The sequence below is a fragment of the Aotus nancymaae genome, unplaced genomic scaffold (assembly GCF_030222135.1).
Source record: "Aotus nancymaae isolate 86718 unplaced genomic scaffold, 86718_ANA_hifiasm-v0.15.2.pri h1tg000003l, whole genome shotgun sequence".
Classification (NCBI taxonomy): Eukaryota; Metazoa; Chordata; class Mammalia; order Primates; family Aotidae; genus Aotus; species Aotus nancymaae.
Window position 1 is genome coordinate 44,563,164 of NW_026988414.1, and position 27,093 is coordinate 44,590,256.

The following is a 27,093-nucleotide window of genomic DNA, read 5'->3' on the forward strand; positions in this document are numbered from 1 at the left end:
CCTCATTTGTCTCTTGCCGCCACCACATTAAGAAGGGCCTTTCACCTCCCACCATGATTCTGAGGCCTCCCCAGCCATGTGGAACTGTAAGTCCAATTAAACCTCTTTTTGTTCCCAGTTTCGGGTATGTCTTTATGAACAGCATGGAAATGAACTAATATAAGAAATAACTTTTTAAACAGTTTAGAAAGTCATTTCTGATACCAGAATACAGACGTTGCAACTGGGTTATAACCAGCTAATGTAATGTGTTAAATGTAGAGCATTTATATGCTATTCTGAAAAGTGTTGGAGGGATTAGTAGGAGGGCATGGTGGATATAATTTGCCCAAATTCATGAAATAAGCCATATTGCATTAGACTTATTATGCGCAAAAAATACTGGAACTCCCTCGAAATATTAGGGTTAAGTGTGTTATAAATGTTGGGGAATATTGTTAACTCATTATCAAATCACAGAGGTTAATTATTATTTCTTTTTGCCTGAAAATTACAAGTCTACCCAAATTAAGCAAGAAGGAAGCATTTCATTTCTTTCTTTCCTCCTGTGCAGGGCTTCCATTGCCCCTGTGTCCCTCACCCCTACCACCTCCTGCCTATTTTTTATTCACACACACACATATGCATTTAACTGAATCATTTTCTATTTCTCACATCATTTCTTGATGTTAAGTCGAAAGTTATAGTTTCTTTTGTTATCAGTCACTATGTCAATAACCATATAATTGTTTTCCATTTGTGAAGTTCTTTCTCTTTTAATTTTCACAATAACCTTACAATAAAGGTAAGCACCATTATCTTTATTGTTTTTTTCTTTCTTTTTATTTATTTATTTATTTTTGAGACAGGGTCTCACTCTGTTGCCCAGGCTGGAACACAGTGGTGCAATCATGGCTCATTGCAGTCTTGACTTCCCCAGACTCAGGTGATCCTCCCACCTCAGCCTCCTGAGTAGCCGGGACTACAGGTGTATACCACTGGGCTAATTTTTGTTTATTTTGTAGAGATGAGGTATTGCCATGTTGCTCAGGCTGGTCTCGAACTCCTAGGCTCAAGCAATCAGCCTGGCTCAGCTTCTCAAAGTGTTAGGATTACAGACATAAGTCACTGTGCCTAGCCACCATCATATTTAAAGAAGACAAAACTAAGGTTCATAAAAAGTATCTGTTCAAAGACATAGCCAGCTAAAGTCATTGTCAGGATTTGAATCCAGGAATTTTGAATCTAGACCACAAAGTTTCTAGAAATAGATCTCTTCTGGAGTGGCACATGATAATGTACATAGGGCTAGGTCTCTGTTTCTCCCATTTCCTTCCCTGGCCCCCTTAGATGCACCCCAGAACTTCCTCTGATCTTTTTTTTTTTTTCTTTAACTACCCAACTGTCTAAAGAGGCAATTTTAAGTAAGTGGTAAGAGCTTTGGAGTCAGCTTGGCTGCTTACTGGTACTGTGACCTGGGATATAGCTTCAATCTCATTGTGTCTCACTTTCCTTAAGTGTAAAATAGGGATAATAATAATAGCTATTCATAGGATCTTGAAAACTAAAGTAAACAGGAAGTCCTTAATAAATGCCATTGTTACTATTATATAATTAGAATTTTAGGTATCCTAAGATAGATTCTAGGTGACTGGTCTCTCAAGAATCTTGACTCTCTAGTAAAACTTGCATCATCATATGATTCAAATGATTAACATGATGATAGCAACAACGACTATATTCAGTACCTACTAATGCTAAATGTTTTACAGATGCTGTTTGAATTCTTGCAGTAACCCTGCAAAAGCTGTCTGCTGTTAGCCACTGGTCTTTTGTGCCTCTAAATCTTGCCTGCCGTTGGCATTAATTTTACCTATCCCCTATCAAGCTTAAACTTGTAATCTTTCAAACATTGAAACTGTGTTTTCTAATTTCCAGTCTTCTAGCCCGTTTTGTATTCTCCACCTTCCTGCAGAGATCTTTTGCAATGGCTCCAGATGTCATACGTAAGTTCTCATGGTGTTAGGGCTAAACATCTTTCAGACTTTGAGACTGAAATTCACTTAGACTGGCTATGAGGAAACAAGTCTGTTGACAGTTACAAGATCCAACTTCCTTAAATTCGAACCTTTTTCCTTTAAAGTAAGACTTTTCCAAGGAAGGATTGATATACCCTGTTTTGAAGAAAAAGAAAGGGTAATTGACAATGACCTTTATCCCAGTATCCATTGAAGGTACAGAGTGACATCATATCAGCTGATATACACCCATGCTTTAAAGAGTAAAAATACATGTTTGACCTGCCTTCGTTTTTTATTTCAGCTATAATTTAAGCTTTATCTGTAGTTCCCGCCACATCCCCCATTCTTCTACCCTCACCTGACTTAGATACTGTTTTTTTCAAATCATATGTCTTCCTTTAAGCCATAGAAAATGAATATTTTCTAGCTAGTCTAAATATCTGGAAATAATATAGCAAGTGCTCACTGACTTGGAGAAGTTTCTTTTTCTGTTAAAAAAAAATCAATGTAATCATTAGGATTTATAATCTTTATAAGATTAAATGGGTCAACTGAGCTTTTATCCTATAATAATTTTACTTTACTATTTGTTTTTAAAACTGTGGTAAGATTGGATCAGCCCTGCCCAAGGTTAGACCAAAGAGTCTCCATCTTTGTCGTTGCTGGGAATCCAAGCTAGTTGGTGCTAGTGTCCAGAAGGAATGTTGTTCTCTTTATTTCAGACAACATTTTTTAGAACTCTATCTTTTCCTCCATGGACTGAGTAGGTATTGTTTCCAACCATACCAAACAAATCCCACTCTTTTCTTTTACTCTTTTCCATTCTTTCTTACCAATAAATGTCCTCTTCTGAATGACTGTTTCAGAATCTGAAATGGTGAATCATTATAGGTCGTTGCTGAAAACACGTGTGCATTGATCTATTGTAGCTGTTGCTGCTGCTGCAGCATATAAGCTTGCATGTAATGCGTTCATTTTTGGAATAGTTACTTTTAATGCTAGAATGTCTGCACTGATGACTAAAAAAATAAGTCTATGAAACAGCAAGAATGCAATTCAGACGATCATTGAAGAGATCATTGAAGATAAGGAGGAGTAATAGTCCCATGACAGACTTCTGTAGGGCTACACCTATTTGTACTGACTTCATCTGTGTTCAGAAATAACATGAGCATTCTGAAGCTCTGAAACCATGCATAACTTTGAAGATTAAAATGAGGCAGCAGTGTTTCTCCCAACTAATGTAACAAAATGCAGTGATACAGCAGCTCAAAGTGGAGGAGTTGAATTCGTTGGGGAAAAAAAATAGCAAAGCTGCTTCTTAGGCAGCAATCTCTTCCATTCTGGGGTTGTCTTGTGGGCAAAGATGGCACCTAGTAAGTAGGCAGGAGTAAACAGTACCTAAGAGTTGATGGAATTGCATCTTAGGCACATCCTTTATTGGAGCCTGGAAAGGTCAGATGATGTTCATTTTATGTATACACACATACATACACCCCTCTAAAATAAAAACCCAATCTACTTTAATTCAATATTTTGGAAGTGGCAGGACAATTCCAAGGACTATTCCAACCATAAAGAGAACAATATAGTGGGAAAATGAGAAATCAGACTAGTCATTCTTTGATTCTGAAGAGGTGGAATTTCAGATAACACAGAGGAGTGGAGCAGCTCATTTGGAAAAAAAGTTGAGCTGATGTCTTGTCCTTTCAGGAGGCAGACATGTAACTTCAGGGTATCCCAGCAGCCTCAGTGAGTTGGCAGTGAGCTCACAAGTTGATATAGAGTCCCCAAATAACTGAAGACAGGAGGTCCACTTTGGTTCCTCTTTTGTGGTTTCACTGTGATGTAAAATGTTCATCATTCACTGTCATTTATTCATTCATTCAGCAAACATTCAGTTAAGTTAGCTCTGTGCCTAGCAATGAAGATGACACTATACCTCCTTCCTGTAGTGTATTTTTGGGACATTTCTCTTATGGCCTTCCTATAGGAAATGAATCGTCCTGCCAGCTGATCCTGCCAGGAGGAGTCCTCCACCCCACAGATAAGATATTGAACTGCTTTTCCTGCTACTGGTATCTGCTTCGGTCCCTCTCCTTTCCTAACCCCTTTGCCCTTTAGTACCACCAAGATCTCCTAGAGGTGGGCCAGGCTAGAGAAGATGGATCTCTCAGGAGTGAAGGAGAGGGCTGTCTTATTTCTTCCTTATCCCTGGCAAGAACTCTTTGATTTCTCAACTAATGAGGCAAAAGACATCAATAGGAGAAGAAAAATAAGGACTTTCCTCGCCAGCGTTGCTTAGTTACCTTGTCAACATTCCCTTGCTGCCCAGCCGAATTCTCTCTGCATATTTTTATAGTGCACATGTTTTATTGCTATAATTGATCTATTAGGCAGAAAATATGGAGAGCACATGGAACTTCTGTCAGTTTTGTGCTATTTATTTGAATTTCCGTTTTTCTCTTTCCAAAGACCTCACCCTTTATTGTCCTTTTTCATCCCTGAACTGAGTAATACTCTGAAGGAATCACATTAGTATGCATGTTGGAACTTTGTAGCATTAAAAGCCAAAGTCAATAACTAACCTCAGAACTACATCCCAAATTGTGAATTCTTCATAGACAGGGACCACATTTTTATGAACTCTGTGTCCTTAGTACCTAGCCCTGTGTCTGACACATGAAAATCTTTTAGTAAATGTGTATCAATCAAATGAGCCATTGGCTTCAAATGTTTGTTAAGAACCAGCATTGTCATGGGTGCAATTTATAACATAGAATTTGCTTTTAGTTTCTACCTAGAAGGCAAAATTTATGATTTGTTCATTTCTTTCTGGAGACTGAACAAGGACAGAGAATAACCACTGTCTTGTTGCTAGTGTTACAGTTTATTCAGCCAAAGAAGCCTTTCTGTATGAGGCTGCAATAGCAACAGCTGCCCTCCACCCAGCATTTATGAAAAGGTATTCACTGGGGACCTCCTAGGTGATGGGTGCTGGGCTATACAAGTCAGTACAGATCAAAAGACTTGGTCATTGTCACCATCTGTCAAGGCAATTGTATTCAAAACAGTATTTCTCCTTATTTTTTTCTCAAACACGTCCACACTCAACTAAAGACTGTTTATGAAACAATCTGTGGACAAAACAATAAATGGAAGTTTGTTTATTCATTTCTTTACTCAGCCAGCCAGGCAGCTCTCCCACCCAGCACTTCTCAGATCATATTCTTTTGAGACTTTGTTAAAACGCACACTTAGATCTACCAGGTTTGGGGTGAAGCCTGAGAGTCTGCATTTCTAACAAGTTCCCTTAGTTAGATCAGGCCTTGACACTTTGAGTGTCAGCCATGAACCAGTAGATTCAGCATCACCCGGGAGATTGTTAGACCAGTTGAATCAGAACTTACATTTTAACAAGATCCCCGAGTTCACATTGGATAAGCACTGCTCTAATCATTTGATTAGCCCACAGCATAAATTATGGGCAGTGTTCCCAAGGGGCTCTGGGCTGGGAAAGTAAGTCCAGGTACATTTACAGTTCCCTTTTTAATTTCAAAACTCTCAGGTACCTGCACCAATATGGCTCTGACACTCAGGAAAGACACAAGTGGGTGCCTCTTTGTTCATTCATTCAGTGGCATGATACATCTGTTACTATCCATCCTGGATTGCCATTGTCTTCAAACATGAGGGGCCTACCTGATCAACCTATTTCTTCTTAATAGAACTTTATTTTAGATTCACAAGTTTCACCCAAAGAGACATCCTCATGTCTAACCATGTCAGAATGATTTACAAATTTGGATCAAGTACTAGGAGATCTGAGTTTCTGTTTCCTTGTCTGTGAAATGGAGATAATACCACCTGTTCTAGTTTCCTTTCTAGTCTTGTTGTGCGGAGCTTTGAAATATACATGTGCCAGAGCTTTGAAAACATAAAAATATTCATGAAACTTTAAAACTGCTTTAGTGAGAAAAAAGTCATCTTATGTTTCAATGCCGAAGGGATAAGGGTTTAACATTTAGCCTTATCATCTACCAATTTTGTGATTTCTGGTGAATTATTTTAGGTAGTTGAACCTCAATTTTTAAAATATATAAAATGGTCATAAAAACTTCCACCATTTAAGGTGTGGTAAGGGTTAGAAATGTTAAAGGATCTAGTGCATGGTAGGATTTCATAAATGGTGGTCAGTATGCTTGGATGAGAGCATAAGGGGCTTGGATGAGAAAGAATTCTCCAAAGATGCCTTCTCTCTCAGTTAAGCCTGTTAAGTTGGGGGCCGGGGAAGAGTGACTTTAAAGCTATTTGAAGTTTTGGATCAGTGTCCTTCCAGTTCAAGAGACTGATATCAGGCCAAAGAGGGAGGATTGCTTGAGGCTGGGAGTTCAAGACCAGCCTAGGCAAGAAAGTGAGACCCTGTCTCTACAAAATACAAGATAAAAGCCAGGCATTGTGGCTTGTGCCTACGGTCCTAACTACTCAGGAAGCTGAGACAGGAAGATGGCTTGAACCTGGGAGGCCGAGGCTGCAGTGAGCTGTGATCTCGCCACGGCACTCCAGCGTAGACTACAGCTTTGACCTCCCAGGTTCAAGCGATCTTCCTGTCTCAAACCATCTTCAAATTTGTTACACGAGTATCTCTGGAAGCAAAATTCTCAAATTTTCAACAGTGTTTTGATATTTATTTAAACATTTGCAAGTGCCAGTCCCTGCAAGGCTTTGTGATGAGGAGGATTTGCTGTGATTAGTCAGTGTTATTCACATGCTTCCATCAGAGGTATCAGAGGGGCTTGTTGATGGCATTAACAAGAGCCTGGCACAGGTATGGAGGAAGGTTTCCACAATAGTGTCCATGCAAGCAGACAGTGCTGGCTGAAGGAAAACAGAAGAATTAGTGGCACCAAGGGAATGTATGGTCAAGAAAGAAAGTTGCTCTGAGGACTGTGGGCATTGACGGTACCCTCATTTGCAGAATAACAGAAGAGCAAGTCTTATTTGTTCAAGACATGAGGGGGCAACTGTTGGGTGGTTACTGTTTTACTGTCGGCAATTGACCATTTGAGACTATCATCTATTTTTTAAAAAAGAAGTCCTCACCATCCTTTCTCTGTGTTTCCAACCTCTCGTTCATACTTTTATTTTGTAAATTCCCTTCTAAGACCCTCAGGTGTCTTAAGCCTGTTTTCAGGCAAGCTAAGCCTTTAGGAATGATTCTTTAGGAAAATAGATCGCTCCATTTTTTCCCTAGACTTTGCAGAATTTATGTGTTGATATCCTTACAGGTAATATTCCAAGATACCCAGGAGTGTGATTTCACAGACAGTCTCAGGCAGGGAGTTTCATGTGATCTGCTTTTCCACATGGATCTCTTTAGTGGGGGGTGGGGGGTGTGGTCAGTGGTCAATGTCCTGTGAATAGGAAAAAAATACCACCTTGCGGATATGGCATTTCAGTGAAAGTGTATTAGGAAGAGGGTGGGGTTAAGAGGGAGGAAGTGAGCAGGCAGAGAGCCAGAGGCCTTGGGACTGGGGAAGGGGGGGGGCATTCAGCTGCCTGATTAGCAATTCTGAGCCATGAGCAGAGTTCTTAAGGGAGAATCAGGATGTCTTAGGTTTATTTTTTTGCCTCAATAACTTAAGATTGGAAGTATCAAGCCCTGTTTGAGTGTGGAATGGCAGAACCCCTTAGGCAGGGAAAAAGCAGTTAGTGGCATCATGCTCCAAGTCCATTTTAACAGATTCCACGATGGGCTCTTCTGAATCTGGCCACAGCTGTTGGCTCATTTTGTTAGGGCTTGACCTGTGGGTGGATCAGTTATCTCCTCTCTGTTTTAAGGCCACAGAACATAGTCTTCACCTCCAACCAGTCTATACAGCAGTCTTTGGGGAATATGTCGATAGAAGCTCTGTGTAAAATGAGCTTCATGAATCAGTAGGAAAGACAAGTCGAAGGCTATTACTTTTTGGAATATATGGCCATGTAGAGAAAGCATTTGCTGGGAGTCAACAAACTGGATTTCAATCTAAGTGCGCTCCCCAGCTAGCTATGGGATCTTGTTAGGCAAGTAATTTTATCTATTGCAGACCCAGGAAGAATGATACCCACCATAAATCTATTAGACCTATTTTAAATCTATAAACCTCACCAGATTTTTGTGAAGGTCAACAAGTTAGTAGAGAAGAAAGCATTGAAGTCTTCAGAGCTGTGCTGTCCAGTATAGTAGCCGTGAGTGACTATTTAACCTTAAATTCATTAAAATTAAATAGAATGTAAAATTCTGTTCCTCAGTCACACTAGCCACATTTCAAGTGCTCAGTAGCCACATGTGGCTAGTGAGTACCATATTGGACACCATAGATATAGGACATTTGCATTATCACAGAAACAGAAAGTTCTATTGGACAGTTCTGCCTCAAAGTGCTGTCTAAGGTGTAAGATGAAGGATATAAAGGATGGCACATTGGAAGGGTAACAAATACTGTCATAGTTAGGAATGTTTGGCAAGAAACAGAACCAACTCAAATTAGCTGAAATAAAATAAGGGCTTTGACTAATTCAGGAAAAGTGAATGGATCCCAAAAGACATGAAGCATGGCCAAGCTTCAAAAGGAATTGGAACCAGTTTCTAGAAGATTGTAAGGATTAGTTCTTCTCATTGTCTTTCTTTGTCTCTTGTGCTTCTCTCTTTGTGGCCACTTGGGCTCTTGTCTCTGTTGCTGTGTATTAGCAGCCACTTTCACCACCCCTCCTTTGTCTCCTCCTCCTCCGTGGCTCTGCAGACCAGCTTTCTCAACTGCACTACACACAGTCCAAACAAGATTCAACCAGACCTGATTTTCATCACCTCTCACAAGTAATGTCCAACCAAGTCTGAATCCTGATGCCAAATTCCCAGGAGAGGCATTCTTATTAGCCAGCTTGGTATGATAGCCACCCCTTCTTCCATCATCTGTATCTAGGAGGATGGGAGAAGTGTCCCCATGCCTACTTAATAGGGGCTGTTGGGGAGTGGGGCTCTTTAAAGTGGCACATGTAGGGTAGGATCAGGCCATTGATCAACATGTTCATCCTTAACACTTTGGAAAGGTCCACAAAGCCTATGATCACACAGAGAAGAGCCAGTAGAGATTTGACAATGGCCATGAACAAAACGAGTGTGATGCCTTTTCTTCTTTAATTATTTGCATGGTTTGCATCAACAGTACAGAGTCACAGGGCAGTGGCTTAACCCTTATGTCCACATACCTGGATGGAGAGTGGGCACAGCCAAGAACACAAGGTGGAAATCAGGTTGAAGACTGTCATTTTTTAAAGTCAAACTGGGTACTCATGTGTTCCCTTTTGTCTTCTACCTTTAGGAAAGAACATGAGGTTTCCTTGGAAATCATTCAAGAGGAAGATGGAAGGGGCTGTTTAAAAGAGCTTAAAAGCTACAGGCCGTAAGACTGGGGCCTGAGTGCTGGCAGTGGAAAACCTTGTTGGGCTGCGATCCCTCCCTGAAAAGTTCCAGGTGCCTTTTTGCTTCTTGCAAAAGAAAGGAAGTGAAAGAGAAGACCATGTCCATAGCCCTGAAGCAGGTATTCAACAAGGACAAGACTTTCCGGCCCAAGAGGAAATTTGAACCTGGCACACAGAGGTTTGAGCTGCATAAACGGGCTCAGGCATCCCTCAACTCGGGTGTGGACCTGAAGGCAGCTGTGCAGCTGCCCAGTGGGGAGGACCAGAATGACTGGGTGGCAGTACACGTGGTGGACTTCTTCAATCGGATCAACCTCATCTATGGCACCATCTGTGAGTTCTGCACCGAGCGGACCTGCCCTGTGATGTCAGGAGGCCCCAAATATGAGTATCGGTGGCAGGATGACCTCAAATATAAGAAGCCAACAGCGCTGCCAGCTCCCCAGTACATGAACCTTCTTATGGATTGGATTGAGGTTCAGATCAACAACGAGGAGATATTTCCAACATGCGTGGGTAAGTTCATGACCAGTTCTCAGTTTTTTTGTCACTCGCGCAACCCACACTAGGAAAATTTGCAGACTGCCTTTGAATGCTGGGTAGCACCCATGCATTAATTCCATCACTCATGTACCTGTAGATTCTTTCTTCATATATAAGAACCTCATTGAAAGGAAAAAAGATAATTTATGGACCACTTACATTTATTTTATGGACTCCCAGTAGTACATATACCACATGCTGGGGAACACTGGCTTTGTGAAATGTTAGATGTGATTGTGTCAGCTTCTTAGAACTAGATGTCAGGCTCACTCAGTTATCTTGGTAAGATTATTATTTTTTGGTTAATTGACTAAAGTTACATGGACTCTGATGCAGTTGCTGGTATTTATATCTCAGGATTAAGAAATCCCAGTGTTAGAATTCATAGATTTGTTTGGGGATCAAACAAACTGGGGGTTCAAATTCTAGGGAAAAAGAGATCCTGAAATTCGCCTCCCTCTTCTAATCATAGGTTGTTAATTTCAGGCTGTGCTGTTAACTTTAACCCTTGCATAGCTGCTGGATACACTGGGACACTTGACATGCAAATTATTTTATTTCCTTTGTGCTACAGGCTATAAAACTCTTCAAAAGAAAGGACTAGTCAGTCTTTTCTGCCTCTTATATTTCTTTATGAAGCTGGTCATTAGATTTCCCATGCACTTTCAGACTGAATTTAGAATTCAGTATTTTATGCCGTAGGCTCAACAGGGATCCACAGTCTCCTATTTCCACTGTTGTAGCTCCAGTGCCTAGCATAATGCCCTGGAACCTTGCAGACACTCAGGAAATATTTATGGAATGATTGAATAAATACTCGTGCTATTGGAAAGTATTATTTTAAAGCCCTGAGATGACTGGAGTACAAAAAATGTATTTGAAACACACTATTGAAATCACTTCTAGATTGGGGTAGGATGTGTCCCCACATAGCATATGGAAAGTTGAGAAAGGGGTATATGGAAGTAATTAAGTTTATACCAGAAAAAACGTGTATAAATTGATTGGTGCAGTATGTACATCTTGAAATATTCAGCATGCAAAGCAATTTGTCAGGATCCTGGTGTTGCTTTGACTTGTCCAGTTCCCTCATGCGTCTCTTTCCCCTGCCCCTTCTTAACAGGAAGGAGGTAGGTTGTGTGGTAGCACCAGTCCCCCAGTCCACAGCATGGGAGGAACAGGCAGGTTTCAAAAACTCGCCCGGGCATAATATTAAGCACCTCAGAATGGTGGGAATTTCTTAGGTTCATGTCTTCTGTACTTTTCATTGACTGTCATGGGCTACTTTTGGAGCTGAAAGGATTTTTTGTTTCCCAGAAGCCTTACGAACAACTGCCAGCACTCTGTGCTGAACATGTAACAGCAATAAAGATAAATAAATGTAGGCAAGGATACCTCCTCTTTGTCCTTCCCCTTGTGTCTGCACCTGTGCGCTTTGAACTCTGCGCACTCCTGTTCACTCTGCAACTGTGGCTGCCACTAGAGTTGCTGACCAGAAGTCATAGTACAAAGCCATGGCGGATTGTTACTTGAGAGGGAGGAAGCTTCTGGCTGTTTGACTGGAAAACAGCATTACAGGTGGTTTTAGGCTTTGCTTGGAAGAAATTCATGGATACTTCTATATACCCCAGAGTAACTGACTTTGCTTTATTTTTCTAGACATTTTCTTAGTCATTTAGTATGCTTAGGGAACATGCTCACCTGGTCAGAATCCTCTGTTTCAGCTTTACCCAATTTATCCTCCATTGCGTACTGATATTCTGAAAGATCTTAATGATTTCAACCCCCAGGGAAAAATAAGTTTGGGAAATGCTGAGTGACATTGATTTCTTTACCACAGGACTTTTAATATGCCAATGTACATTATGAATTTCCAAGAAAAGATAGTATGTTATGGTTCCTAATTTGACACTGGTACCTTTTTTTAAAAAAAAATTAATGAAAGACCATTAGCATCTTTTGGAAAATATTAAGCTGTATATATTAGAGTTGTCAAACTTGTTTATATCAGAATTATTTGGGCCTTCTGATCAAAATGCAAATTCTTTGATCCTCTCTTCATCATTAACAACTAAATCAGAATCTCTTAGGTGAGACCTAAAAGGCTGCACTTTTTAAAAACGAAAACTGTAGTCACCACATTGTATAATTTATCTCTTCAATTTACGCTTTCTATCTAACTGAAGTTTTGTGTTTTTTGACCAACATCTCCCCAATGCCCTCTCTATACCACCAGCCTCTGGTAATCACCATTCTAACTCTCTACTTCCATGAGATCAGCTTTTTTAGATTACATACATATATGAGAGAAACTATGTAGTATTTGTCTTTCTGTGCCAGGATTACTTCACTTAACATATGTCTTCCAGGTTCATTCATGTCACAAATGACAGGATTTCCTTATTTTTTAAGACTGAATAGTATTCCATTGTGTATATATATATCACACTTTCTTTATTCATTCATATACCTGTTAGTCATTTGTATGTCTTCTTTTGAGAAATATCTCAGATCCTTTGCCCACTTTTAAGTTGAGTTACTTGTTTTCTTACAATTGAATTATTTGAGTTTTTTATGAACCCATACTTTTTATAAGCATCCTCTATTGTAACCGCTCAGAACTTTTCCTTCTCGTAGAAATGGTCTGTTTCTTACCACTCTGGTTTTATTCATGTTGTTTTCTCCTTCTGTAATCACTCACTTCTCTGTCTAGTGAATTCTCATGTATCCTTTGAGGTTCAGCTCAGATACCATGTCCTCTGTGAAGGCTTTCATCAATTAGAATGCTAGCTTTTAAAATTATGCAATATGTCTAATTCATCTGACTATCCCCACCAAGTCTAGTCCTGGTAACTTTTAAGTTATTGGATGGATGGATGGATGGATGGATGGATGGATGGAAAAATAATCTTTATAAAGGCCCAACACATGCATTGTTCTGGTGATCAGAGAAAAGTTAAACAAATGTTTCTGAATCCCTTTGTCTTTCCTGAATATTGCCTGCACCTTCCTTCCACAGGATTCCATTTTCTCTGTTTAACTTTTCCAAGGTGAAATGTTAGGGCCAGTAAAAACCATCACCATCTGCCTTGACTATGAGGGTCTTCAACCTCCTGCTCACCTCTGTGATTTGTCCTCAGAAGCTGTCGTTGTGGTCTTTTGGAATAACTTATTATTAGGAGCCACTTTCTCTGTTACAACATTTCCTCCTCTTTTTCCTCCCCCTGATTCCAGCCTACTTTTCTTCTTTTTGATCTTTATGCTGTCATGAGTCATTATCATGGAAATAATCAAGATGTCTGTCAGAGGAAAGCAAAAGAAGAATTCTAAGCAAACAGGACCCTGGTGGATGAGAAATGGAGAGTTCTGCTTAGAATTACAGCTTTGAATCCTGGGCAAATTTTTGTGTTTCTGCCTGGGAATTGGGAGGGGTTCAAACTCCACCTCTTCCCCGCTGTGATCCAAGGAAATAGAACCGGAAAATACTGACAGATGTGAAGGCTTCATCCTTAGTTAGATATTAAAGGATATAAACAGCTGTTGATCTCTACCATTGAAACACTGAGGAAAGAAAGCTTTCATCTGTTCCTGGATTCAAGCTTAACTACGCGACCCGTGCTGTTTCAGAAGTCGAACTTTCTCAGATGGCAGAATACCAAACAGATGTGGATACCTTGTAAACCACAGTTTCCCCCACTCTCTCTTGAAACCCTCTGGCTTCTTTTGTTAAAAACCCAACAGATGTCCCTATGAAAGCCCTTAAAACAGCAGGAACTTCTGAAGCAAGGGCCACCTCCTTTTCAATTATATTTCTTTAACCATTTTTAGAGATCACAAGACAGTAAAATAAAAAAAGCCTTGACTTAAAAAAAATTCAATTGCCTGACTAATTACAGTAATTTTTATGGTCCAGCCCCCAGCTTCCTTGTTTTTCTGTTATATAATAGGATTTAAAATTTTAGACCTGATAGAAAAAAGCTAGTAGCAAACTTAGAGGTCCTCCAACTCATGTGTTTTTAAAAAGTCTTTGAAAAGAAGGAATAAGAACATGTATAAAACAATTAAATGATCTCACTTACCTCTGGGGTTTTAGAATAAGTGGGTGTCAGGGCAGGAGAGAACAAGGAAAGCAAGGGAGGGAAATGAGGGAGGGAATTTGCATCTATTGAACCTGCTGAATACCAGGCTCTGTGCCTGCTACTGTTGATGTTACTTAATTCTTACAACCCAATAAAGTAATAATGAAGTGAATATCCCATTTTGCCAGTGAAGATGCTGACATTTAAACAAGCTGAAGGGCTTTCCCTAGGTTGTACAGCTAATACATATTTAGGAGTCGGGGTTTGAGCTCATGAGTATCTGGCCAGAAATCTATGCCTTTGCCCTATGCTACCATTCATAGCATGCATTATTATTTCACAGATTTCCTTTCACCTGGTAAAGGCTTTTCAATGAATGGTTTTAGGAGGTGGTTTAGGATGGAGAAAATTTCATAAAACCTAGTTTGTTTATTTATTTTTTAGCTAGAACTTTTAGATAAACGATTCTTGTTTTGAGTATTACTTTTTCTTTTTTTTTTTTTTCTTTTTTTTGAGATGGAGTCTCACCCTCTTGCAGGCTGGAGTGCAGTGGCACAATCTCAGCTCAATGCAACCTCTGCCTCCCGGTTTCAGCCTCAGCCTCCAGAGTACCTGGGACTACAGGCACATGCCACCACACCCAGCTAATTTTTGTATTTTTAGTAGAGACGGAGTTTCACCATCTTGGCCAGGATGGTCTTGATCTCTTGACCTCGTGATCCACCCGCCTCAACCTCCCAAAGTGCTGGGATTACAGGCATGAGACACCGTGCCTGGCAATTATTACTATTTTTTAATCATCTCTGAAATGCCTGAGGAAAGTGCCCAGGTACTGTAAAGTCCTGTCTGCAGAGACCTTTGCAGGTAACACACGTCCTTACGCCTACAAAGATTCACTGAAGGAAGAGCTTGTGAATCACTCTCCACACATAGGGGTGTAAGGCAGGCTAACAATTTGGCCTTCTGGCAAAATGACATCATGTAAATGTCTGTATACTCACTATGTAGAGGTGAGGCAGAGCACTGGCAGGGAGGGCAGAAAGAAGCCCTGTGGTGTCAGGGCCCTGCTGATACACCCTTCAAAGCCTGGCACTTAGATCGCCTGCCTCTCCAAGCTCTACTGACCTCCACAATACAGGCTTCGTTGACTAAGGAAGGATGCCATGGCTACAAATGACCAATGACCAGTGGAATAAAAGCAGCAGATGCCTCATCCCCACCCTATTATGGCCTTTGTTTTTCATCTCTGGCTTGCACTGAATATCACATATCCCATTTCCCTTCCAGCTGGTGCTGAGATGTAACAGCTTGTCACCTGAGATACAGCCCATTAAAATTACATAGCACAGGTAATGGAGAATCCAGTGCAGGTCAGGACAGCTGGTAATTAGCCATAACTTACAGAGCAGTCTTCAGGCCTTCTAAGGGCCTCCTATCCTTACTCTCTTTCCTCTCTGCTTTACCTTTACCTCTGTAAATGTGGCCCTTTACAGAGGTATCTCTTGGGATTTGTTGAGCAGGGGTGGTTATTTAAAACTGTTCTCATTAATTCAGCCACCAAGTCATTGCAGTATTGGGTTCACAAGGTTGTGGTGGGGGAACTGTGACCATCAGAACAGCCCATCAATTCTCCAGCAGCCAGTGGGGATGCAGGGAGTGGATTCAGCTGTCTCTGCATGTTTTCCATCAATAGACAACTGAATAAACTTGGGTAGCATCAGAATCTAGAGGAGGCAAGTTCTCAAAAGAAAGAGAATCTTAAGAGTTCCTACAAGTAAGAGCCCAGTAGACTTTGCATCAGGTGAGGGCCCTGGCTATTTTCAAGTCCCTCCCTGTGATGGTTTTATCTCAGGGCATCCCTGAGAGAGGATTTAACAGGAACTGCAACAGACAGGGCAAGCCAAGAGTGATGTTGACAGACATGAAATGTTGGAGTCATTGACAGCATGGGCTTTGGAGCTGGGATACCTTGGGTCTGAATCTCAATTCTGCCTGTGTGACCCTGGGCAAGTTACTTAATCCTTTTGAGTCTTAGTTTTCTCATCCGTGAAATGGAAGTTATACTACCTGCCTTACAGGGTTATTTTACAGATTAAATGACATAATGCAGGTGTATTTGTCTGTTTTCATGATACTGATAAAGACATCCCTGAGACTGGGTAATTTATAAAGAAAAAGAGGTCTAATGGGACTCACAGTTCCACATGGCTGGGGAGGCCTCACAATCATGACAAAAGGCAAAAGGCACGTCTTACATGGCAGCAGACAAGAGAAATGAGAACCAAGTGAAAGGGGTTTCCCCTTATAAAACCATCAGATCTTGTGAGACTTACTCACTACCATGAGAATAGTATAGGGAAAACTGCCCCCATGTTTCAATTATCTCTCACTGGGTCCCTCCCACAACATGTGGGAATTATACAATTCAAAATGAGATTTGAATTGGGACACAGCCAAACCACATCAGCAGGTAAAGTGTTTAAGGTAGCACGCGTTCAGAAAATGGCAGCTTTATTCATATGCCTTCCCAACTGGTAAATTCTTAGGGAGCCGAATAGTTTACTAGATCCCACAGGCGAATCATGTTTCCAGTCTTAAAAAAACTTGCCAATGCATTAGGCTATTATGGGGACTCCATTCATTGTAGTGAGTAGTCTGGGAACACTTTTCCCATCCTCTTGAAGGATCAAATCCAGGTAACCTTGCCCAACATTATTTTAATGAATAGTTCATCCCAGATGTGACTAATAGGCTATCTCCCCAATTATTCTGCTAACTTGTTCCTACCCCCTGCTGAGGTTAGCTGGTTTGACACTGGACATGAGCAGGTTTAGTATTCAGTCTTCTGGAAATCAAGTGAGATGACACTTCCTAGTAGATGTCTCTCCAGAGTTAGATGCTCATCTGTGAAGCCAGGGGCCTAAGAAAATATTGGAATTTTCCAAACACTTTGAGAGATGTCAACCCAAAATATTTATAATCCTTATCACTGAGGATATAGTTCAAAAACTAACAGTCCCCATGAGTTTTGGTTGGTAGTTAAAAAGAAATGTATACTGAAAGAGAGAGACAACTAGCATTCATTTTTCAGCAACTCTTATGTCTCTGGCTCTGGGTTGGGTGTTTTTATTCATACTGCCTCATTTAATCCTTAAAACAGTCCTGTGGGGTTAGAATTATAACCCTTAGTTTACAAACAAATAGAAACGAGATAAAATCACACGGCAGCTTGTAAGTGACAGAGCTAATAGATTAAACCCAAGTCTATCTACAAGTCCAGTACTAGTTCTATCATACTGTAAATATATTTTGTTGATGCCCATTCTGTCTTGCCAGCATTTAAAGACTTCTGTAAAAAATAAAAGACATATGAGGGATATACAACAGAAAATAAAATCTTGGCTGGGAGCGGTAGCTCACATCTGTAATCTCAGTACTTTGGGAGGCCAAGGCAGGCAGATCATCTGAGGTCAGGAGTTTGAGATCAGCCTGGCCAATATGGCAAAACCCTGTCTCTACTAAAAAAATATAAAAATCAGCTGGGAGTGGTGGCAGGTAGCTGTAACCCTAGCCACTCAGGAGGCTGAGGGAGGAGAATCACTTGAACCCGGGAGGTAAAGGTTGCAGTAAGCCAAGATTGTGCCATTGTACTGCAGCATGGGTGACAGAGTGAGACTCCATCTCAAAAAAAAAAAAAAGAAAAAAGAAAAAAGAGAAAAACTTAAAATATAAAGGCTAATCATAAACTCAACTCCCCAACATCCCATGTCTGAGAAGACTATCCCTATGTTTGATATGTTTTATATTCTCACATGCCTTACCACAACATGTGAGGGAGGATGAGATTCAGCTGTAGACTCATGGGAAAAGTTGCCAAAGGGATGCAACTAGTTCCACAAGGCACTCGACCACTGAACAGACTACTCATTTTAGAAACATGTAGAGTCAATTTAGAGCAACTAGACATTCTGGACAGTATGTAAACTGCTCAAGAACAGGGGCTCTGCCTGCTTTGCTCTCTCAGTACCTAAAATAGGTGCTCAGCAAACACTCAACGAAAGAATAAATTAATGATAAATGGCATTACCAGGGAGTTATCGGCCAGTAGAGGGTTTTCATGAGGCTAGGTCATCTGCTGCCCGGTCTTAGAATGGAACACAGGAATATTTACAGTATATCTTAAAGAAAAATTTCATGCTTATTTTATTCTAATGAAATAATTCTATCCATATTTTCTTTCACATAATGGTATTTTTCCCTTAATAAATGGGATGCTCTGGGAAGACCAGCTAGTTTGGAAAGGGGATGGAGTAGTTAAAAGGAACAGAAGTATTAGTCTCTGTTAGACCTGAGTTTGAATCCTGATCATCACTTTTATTAGCATATTTTTAGTCTCTCTGAGCCTGCCTTCTCATCTGTAAAACACATATAAAGGTACCTGCTTCATGGGATTTTTAAGGGTATAAAATGACATGCTACATGTAAAGCCCCTCCCACAATCCTAGGACATAGAGCAGTATGCTTTAAATGTTGGTTCCCTCAGTATCACGGCCTCAGTGTGATACAATAGACTCATCAGGTAAATCAAGGTTAGAAAGGAAAGAACTAAGGATGAAAAGTCCATAATTATCTCAAGCATTTGGCTATGGAGTTGATTATCCATGTTCCCTTCATCTTTTGCTATACCTTGTGGAACAAATAGAAGGAAAGGTGAACATTCATGGGATGAGACTGGCGTTGCTTGACCTCGACAGCTAGAGGCAGGAAGGAGTCCCTAATAGAACTTTAGAAGGCATTTCACAGGCATAGCACATGTGGCCTGAACAAAGCCAGTTCCATCTTCTTTTTGCTGCAGGATACAGCACCCAGCATAACATTCTGTACAAAGTAGACACGTGGTGAACTATTACTATAGTGCAAGTATAAATTAATTGATGGATGCCACACAGTTCATATATATATTTTTAATTTATTTATTATACATTAAGTTCTGGGATACTTGTGCCCATCGTGCAGCTTTGTTACTTAGGTATACACGAGCCACGGTGGTGGTTTGCTGCAGAGTTCAGTATTTAAAGAAAACTTGGTGACGAGTCCTTTTATTATGTGAATATCTCCTTAGTGATGTGTCTAACGGATCCTTAGTTCAGGCCTTTGGTGATTAAAATGTTCATCTTCACAGAGACACAGGCCAGAGTTGTTAGTTCTTTCTCAGGAAAAGAAATAGCCATTCTTTTTTTTTTTTTTTTTTCTTGATGGAGTTTCGCTCTTGTTGTCCAGGCTGGAGTGCAAGGTGTGATCTCAGCTCACCACAACTTCCACCTCCTAGGTTCAGGCAATTATCCTGTCTCAGCCTCCTGAGTAGCTGGGATTACAGACATCTGCCACTGTGTCCAGCTAATTTTGTAGTTTTTTTACTAGAGATGGGGGTTCTCCATGTTGGTCAGGCTGGTCTCAAACTCCCAGCCTCAGGTGATCCGCCCACCTCAGCCTCTCAAAGTGCTGAGATTACAGGTGTGAGCCACCGCGCCCGGCCATAACCATTCCTTAAAAGCAGCATTAAGATTCTGGTGTTTCTACATTATCTAGCCCAGTTCACCAGGACTGGAGAGCAGTGATGAATTAAAGGAGAAGCTCCAGCCAAGAGTCAGGTGTTCATTTTGTGGCCCACCCCCGGGTCACATCCCTTGACAATGTGCCGACAATGGCAGGCTCCTGCTTTCTGGTGCAGCTGAAGCGATGGCACCCTAATGCCTGATGTGATGACACAGTGGGGCCTCAGTGTCTGGGGACCACTGAGAATTGCTTTTGGATCACTTTCTTTAACATCTCCTTGATTGCTTGGCCCAGCCAGGGAATTCTGCTACAGCCGCCAGGGAGAAAGGAAGTTTTTAAATATTGGGGACTTACCTATTATGGCCCTCAGATAAGCCATTCATATTTGTCATCTCAAAGTGGAGAAGAAAAAGCCTGCAGCTGAGGGCTTTTGTCTTCCATGTTTTTGAAGAGAAATGTGAGCAAATGCGTCAATGAGGTACCAGGGTCCCTAGAAACTACCTGCGGGCAGTAGCTGTCAAGGCACATGGGATGGCTGCTGGCTTTATTTCTGTTTTCCAGAAATAGTGTAAAGTCCCAGAGCTTATCTTCAATTCAGATTTAAATCTGCTCCTCTCCTTATAGGTTATGCAAGCTTGGCAAATCCTGAACTTCTCTGAGCCTGTCTCCCCATCTAGAAGGTGGTGTGGGAAAAATAATAATACCCGCTTTGTAAAGTTACCAGAATTAAGTGACATAAGGCACATAAGGTGCTTAGTATGTTCCTGGTAGAGAATTAAATGCTGAAAAAATTTTAGCATAATTTCCCTTTTCAAAGTGATATAAAAAGAAAAAACCTCTGATTTATTACAGCTTTTACGGCTTGATTACATAGGAGAATTTTGCCTTGAGTACCTTTGCACATTTATTTTCAAGCTGAAGAAAAAAATTGAGAGAAGTTATTGATCATGTCATAGTTCCCATAATCTCAGAAAAAAATAAGTTTTTACATCCATTAGAATATTACTCAAAACTTAAATACTAACTAAGAGTGATAGATTCCATTTTTAAAATAAAAAGGTAATTCCAAACCTTAAAATATAGTAATAATTATATTAACTAGCACTCATTACTTATTTTGGGCCAAGTGATATGCTAGGTCTTTTATTATATTTTTTCTAATCCTCATAGCTGTCCTGGTTAACCATCATTATTATTGTCCCTGTTTTCAAATGAGGAAGCTAAGATCAATTTTTTTCTTTCAAAGTCACCTTCAAAGTCACCAACATCCAGGTTTAGAATCCAGACTTGGGTAACTACAAAGCTACAAAGTTTTTTGTTAAGCTGCATTTGATGAAATTATAACCTTTCCTCCCTCTAAAAACATAACTTAAATACAAGTAAGATGAAAGTAATGTCTATAATTCCATGTTTTCTGGAAATGACAAAGATTAAATTGGGATAAAGCATTTCTTTTCAAGTTGAAAAACCTAGGCCCACTTTTTCATATATGTACCTATTTAAAGTTCAGATGTACTTGTAAAGATACCTTTATGATTAACTTGAAAAACATTTACTGCCTTCCCTTCTAATACCCAAGCTCTATTTACAAATGAGCTCTAAAAAGGTGGAAGAAAGCCGGTTGATGCGGGATATTTTATGTTTCTTTCTTTTTTTTTTTTTCCTTTTTCCTGGAGGACAAGGGTAGCAAAGACAGAGGTTTCCATTTACTGGAAACTGGAGCCAATGTCACAGGAGGTGCAGAACGTCTGCGGTGGCCTTGTGCTCTTGAAATATGATGCTATATAATGTTCCTAGATGGAGCTTAGAGAGAACCTGCTGTGGCTGATTAGTGATGTCTGCATAGATGCAAGAGTAAAGAATGTGTGTCACGCATATGCCATTCATGCTGTTCACTGTACTGAAAGGGTAATCATTGGCAGCTCAAGGAGAAGGCCAGGCATGTGTATGTTGGTTTTCTGAAGTCTAACAACTACCAGGGCTAATAAAGTTATCTGGGCATGATCAGGAAGTGTACTAAAACCAAACCAAAATGTTTTCTTCTTATCAAAACCCTGATGGTGAGTCTTGAAATCAGAGTGCCCAGCTCTTGGAGCAACTCAAGTGGGTGTATGAGCATAGAAAATTGTCCAGAGTATGGTCTCTAAGATGATTAAGAAATTGAAGAGTAGGGGTTCCTGGTTGGACTAACTTGAATCCTTCAGTAAGAGGGGAAAAAGCGAAAATCTGTAAAATCATAAAGGGAAGATGGGAAATATAGTTGGATATTTTCCCCTACTTTTAAGAATTACACCTTTCTGACTCCTGTAATCCAAGCACTTTCGGAGGCTGAGATGGGCAGATCACAAGGTCAGGAGTTCGAGACAAGCCTGACCAAAATAGTGAAACCCCCTCTCTGCTAAAAATACAAATATTAGCCAGGTGTGGTAGTGCACGCCTATAATCCCAGCTACTTAGGAAGCTGAGGCAGGAGAATTGCTTGTACCCGGAAGGCGGAGGTTGTAGTGAGCCGAGATCTCGGCACTGCACTCCAGCCTGGGCAACAGAGCAAGACACCGTCTCAAGAAAAAAAAAAAAGAAAAAAAAGAATTACACCTTTCAGAGTTTGAGAAGGTTCACTGGTAGACCAGTAAAAGAAAGGAAGAAATCACTTATGTATGTTTGCAAACTTAAAAGCATGTTACTTTCAGTGTGATATGGACTAAAAATAATAGAGAACAGGATGAATAATGGGATAGAGATCTGGACTGCAGATCTGTCTGTGAGCTGTTGAGAGAGGTGATACATATTTGGTGGCACGTTCCTGACTGTTGAGCTTGGTGTCAAATATCCCTATGCTTCAAGACGCAGTGGGAAGATTAGACATAGGGACTAGCCCTGCTGCTTTCTAGATGTGTCATGAAGAGCAGTAGTTCCCAAAGTGGCCCCTAGACCAGCAGCATCAGCATCCCTTGGGAAATTGTTAGAAATGCAATTATAGGCTTCACCCTATATTTAGTGAATCAAAAATTCTGGAGGTAGCCCAGAAATCTGTATTTTAAAGCTGTGTAGATAATTGTGATTCAAGCTAGAGTTTGAGACCCACTTGTGGGGGGCAAGCAAATTCTGCCTAAGCCTTATTTTTCAGACATATAAAATAATGATGGTAACACTTATGCCACAGGGCTGTTAATTTGAGAAAAAGTATTTACTTGAGGCATTGTGGTTATGGTAGCAGATGAACAGGCAAAACCCCAGACCTCATGGAGCTTACATTTCAGGCAGGAAAACGGGCTCCATGCCAGACGGTACAATGAAAGGCGCTAACACGGAGAACTAGCACAAAGGTGTTGAGAGAGCCCAAAGTCGAACTGGGCTGGCAAAACAATAGTATAATATTATAACAAGAGCTAGAGGCCACTGCCACCTTAGGCTTGGACGAGGAAAGCAAGCCTGAGGGGTGGGAGGTAGAAATACCTGGCTATCTGCTTCCCTCCTCCAGTCTCCCGCCAGAGCTTCCACGGTCTTCAGCAAAGGAGGCTGGGAAACACATTTTGCAGAGGAAAGGTAGGGAAGGGATCTGAGAGTAAGTAGGCAAATGACTGGCATATGGAGAAAACAGATAAAACACAAATAAATATATGATGCAATGTCAGATAGGGATAAGTTCTATGCAGACAAAGTGGGAAACAGGAACCAGGATGCTGTAAGATTTAAGTAAGACAGATGTACAACAGTGCTTCTCAAATTTTCTTTGGTCTCAGAACCCCTTCATACTCTTAAAAATTATTGAAAATCCTGATCCTTTATTTATGTGGGTCATATCTATCAAGAGTTAACTGTGTTAGAAATTAAAACTAGGAAAACTTAAAAATATGTATTAATTAATTGAGAAAGTAATAAGCCCATTACATGCTAACAAATAACTTATTTTTTTTTTTTTGAGACCAAGTCTCGTTCTGTCACCCAGAAGTGCAGTGGTGTGATCTTGGCTCACTGCAACCTCTGCCCTGGGTTCAAGCGATTCTCCTGCCTCAGCCTCCCAAGTAGCTGGGATTTTAGGTGTCCACCACCATGCCTAGCTAATTGTTTTGTATTTTTAATAGAGATGGGGTTTCACCATGTTGGCCAGGCTGGTCTTGAACTCCTGACCTCAGATGATCCGCCTGCCCATCTTGGCCTCTCAAAGTGCTGGGATTACAGGTGTAAGCCACCACACCCAGCCCAACAAATAACTTTTTTATGAAAAATAACTACATTTCCCAAAATAAAAAAAAATTTGAGTAAAGAGAGTAATCTTCTTTCACTTTTTGCAAAGTTCTTTAACATCTGGTTTAACAGAAGACAACTGGACTCATATCTGCTTATGCATTTCAGTCTATTGTGGTTTATTGTTTTGGTTCATGTCAGGGCTGACAGGAGTATGTGGTTTGAAGTGAGAGGATTTTGTTTACCTTTGAAACCGTCCTTAGGGATCCATACAGCACTCTGAGAACCCTGCTGGGGTGGGGAGGGAGTCTTTTGTACCTAGTAGGCACTGGACTATGTTGGTTGAAAGAAGACTAGTGAAAATTACATTAAGGATTTCACAATACATTTGTCCCCCTTTTTCTATGGTTCTGATTTTCTCTGTTTCAGTCACCTGTGGTCAACTGTGGTCTGAAAATAGTAAATGGAAAAATGCAGAAATAAATGATTCATAAGTTTTAAATTGCACACTGTTCTGAGTACCATAATGAAATCTTGCTCTGTCCCACCTGGGACAAGAATCTTCCCTTTGTCCAGCATACCCACACTATAGACTCTACCTGCCCATTACTCACTTAGTAGCTAGCTGGGTTGTCAGTTAACCTTTGCAGTATACAGAGCTCGTGTTCAAGGAACCCTTATTTTACTTAATAATGGCTCCAAAGTGCAAGAGTAGTGATGCCAGCAATTCAGATATGCCAAAGAGATGCCCTGAAGTGCTTCCTTTAAGTGAAAAGGTGAACATTTTTGACTTAAGAAAAGAAAAAAATTGTATGCTAAGGTTGCTCACATCTAGGGTATGAATTTTCTGTCTGTGAAATTGTGAAGTAAAAAGAAATTTATGCTTATTTTCTTGTTGCCTCTCAAACTGCAGAAGTTACGGCCACAGTGCATGATAAGTGCCTGGTTAAGGTAGAAAAGACATTACATTTGTTGGTGGAAGTCATGAGCCAGGCTGCACAGCAGGAGGTGAGTGGCTGGTGATTGAGCATTACTGCTTGATCTCAGCCTCCTGTCAGGTCAGCGGCGGCATTAGATTCTCATAGGAGCATGGACCCTATTGTGAGCTGCACATGTGAGGGATCTAGACTGCCCACTCCTTATGAGAATCTAACTAATGCCTGATGATCTGAGGTGGAACAGTTTCAACCTGAAACCAACCCCCACCCTGCCATGGAAAAATTATCTCCCAGGAAACTGATCCCTGGTGCCATAAAGGTTGAGGACCACTGTTTATGGCATTTAGCCACCAGTACTGACGGCATTTCACATCAGTATTCACAGTTATGTGATCTCCTTATCACAGACTTTTTGGAATCACCAAAGGACAGATGCTAATTGGTCTCTGAAAAAAGATGAATCTTCTGATTTCCTTAGCACTACGTTCACACTAACCTAATGAGCTAATTAAGACTAGACATGTAACTGATGGGACTTGATGTACACAAAGAAAATATTTTTAAATTGAACAAATATTTTATTTTTTATATTTTTTTTATTGTACTTTAGGTTCTGGGGTATATGTGCAGATCATGCAGGATTGTTGCATAGGTACATACATGGCAATGTGGTTTGCTGCCTCCATCCTCCCGTCACCTATGTCTGGCATTTCTCCCCATATTATCCATCCCCAAGAATATTTTATAATTGTTGTGCTGCACATTAGAGTGTGGTGGACCATTACCAGATGGTCACCTTGCAGATTTTATGCAACAAATATTCAAGCTCAGGAGAGCTTTCTATAATATCTGGATCAGAGTAGTCATGAGTTGCTTCCCATCATCAATTGATACTTATTCTTAGAGAATCCCAAGCATCAGCCAAGACCCAAGTAATGCTGTAAGGTAGCTATTATGGAAAAAAAAATCGAATGAATCGTTTAGAAAGAATTTGTTCTTCAGAATTATTATCTATGACTCTGCTCTTTCCATCTACATAGATAATTGAATTCAGCATTAAGTGAGCCCCACGACAAGGGCACTGTGATGTAGTCAACCATCAGTCAGCATTAAAGAGACGTGGCCACATTGCTTCAACCTGCAGATGGGCAGATACATGTTGCCCCCTGTGGACAGACTCATTTCTGAATGGGATTTATAGATCATCTTATACTAAATGAAATGTTTTTACTGCTAGGGCCAGAGAGCGATCTCACACCTGCCTTGTTAAGCAGATTTTGTCATATCTAGATTTCATTTTAGGCAGTTACTGTAATAATGATGTCTACCATTTCTTGTCTGCTGTGGGTTAGTTAGGTGCTTTACATTGCTACCTTACCTCTCATGACAGTCTTTTCCCCGCCACCACCATGAGGAAACTGAGGCTCGGAGAAGTTACAAATGTTGCACATGTCACAGCTTATGAAGCTCCATAGTAGGTCCTTCCGGCTCCATTGCTTTTTTTTTTTTTTTACTATGCCAGAGACATCTGGGATAGGAGCATTCTGAGCACATATATGCATGCCTTTCCATAAAACACAAACATGAATATATTCAATGACAGGATGAAAGGGCAGGGAAAAAGGATAATTTGAAGAAGCAAAAGGTTTAGTTTCTCTATGACACCAGAGCATGAGGTCCCTGCAGAAGAAATCCTGCATGGATGAAATAAAGAGATTTCAAGTCATGGCTTTGCTACTTTCTCATTGTGTCTTGAATAATTTGACTCATGTCTAGAATTTGACTCATGGTCTGCTAAAACTAAAAAGATTTGTGCCAATGGCAAGAACCTTCCATAATAAGGTAAGACAGATGAGATGGTTCATATGATTCAATAATTTGTGTGTCTGGTGAATGTTGAGTGTGTATTTGTGTATGTATGTATGTTATGTCTTTTAAAGATAAAAGTCTCATTGGCTAAGAAGAGAAGGAGAAAGAAAAAAAAGAGTATTAGAGCATGCCAACTAACTCTGTAGTTGTACAGTTAACAAATGAGCAGACCAATATAATTCAATGTCTTCAACATTTAACTGTCAGCCCAGTATATAAAGGTGGACTCTGTTTGCCTTTCCTCTTTACTCCTCAGTCTGTTAACCTTATTTCCTCCCCCGTAACCTCAGGAAACCTAGGTCTTCAGGTTGCTGTAAGGTCTTAATGGGACAATGCATGGGACTTTGCATGTCTAAAATGTTCAATAAATATTCACTAATGTTATTGCTAATAATATTGTGAGTACCATATTTCTGCAAAGTAGCTTCTGTGTTTCTCTCCCATATCAGAAGCTAC

General features: G+C 40.4%; 1 protein-coding gene across 3 annotated transcripts in view; it reads left to right on the forward strand.

The window, feature by feature from the left end:
• Positions 1-27,093, forward strand: part of MOB3B (MOB kinase activator 3B) — a 203,659-nt gene that overhangs the window by 69,745 nt on the left and 106,821 nt on the right. For all 3 annotated transcript variants that reach the window (XM_012454624.2, XM_064380759.1, XM_064380751.1), the window contains exon 2: positions 9,365-9,980. In XM_012454624.2, the coding sequence (XP_012310047.1) occupies positions 9,563-9,980 (418 nt within the window). In that variant the 5' untranslated portion in view covers positions 9,365-9,562. The remainder of the gene's footprint in view (positions 1-9,364; positions 9,981-27,093) is intronic.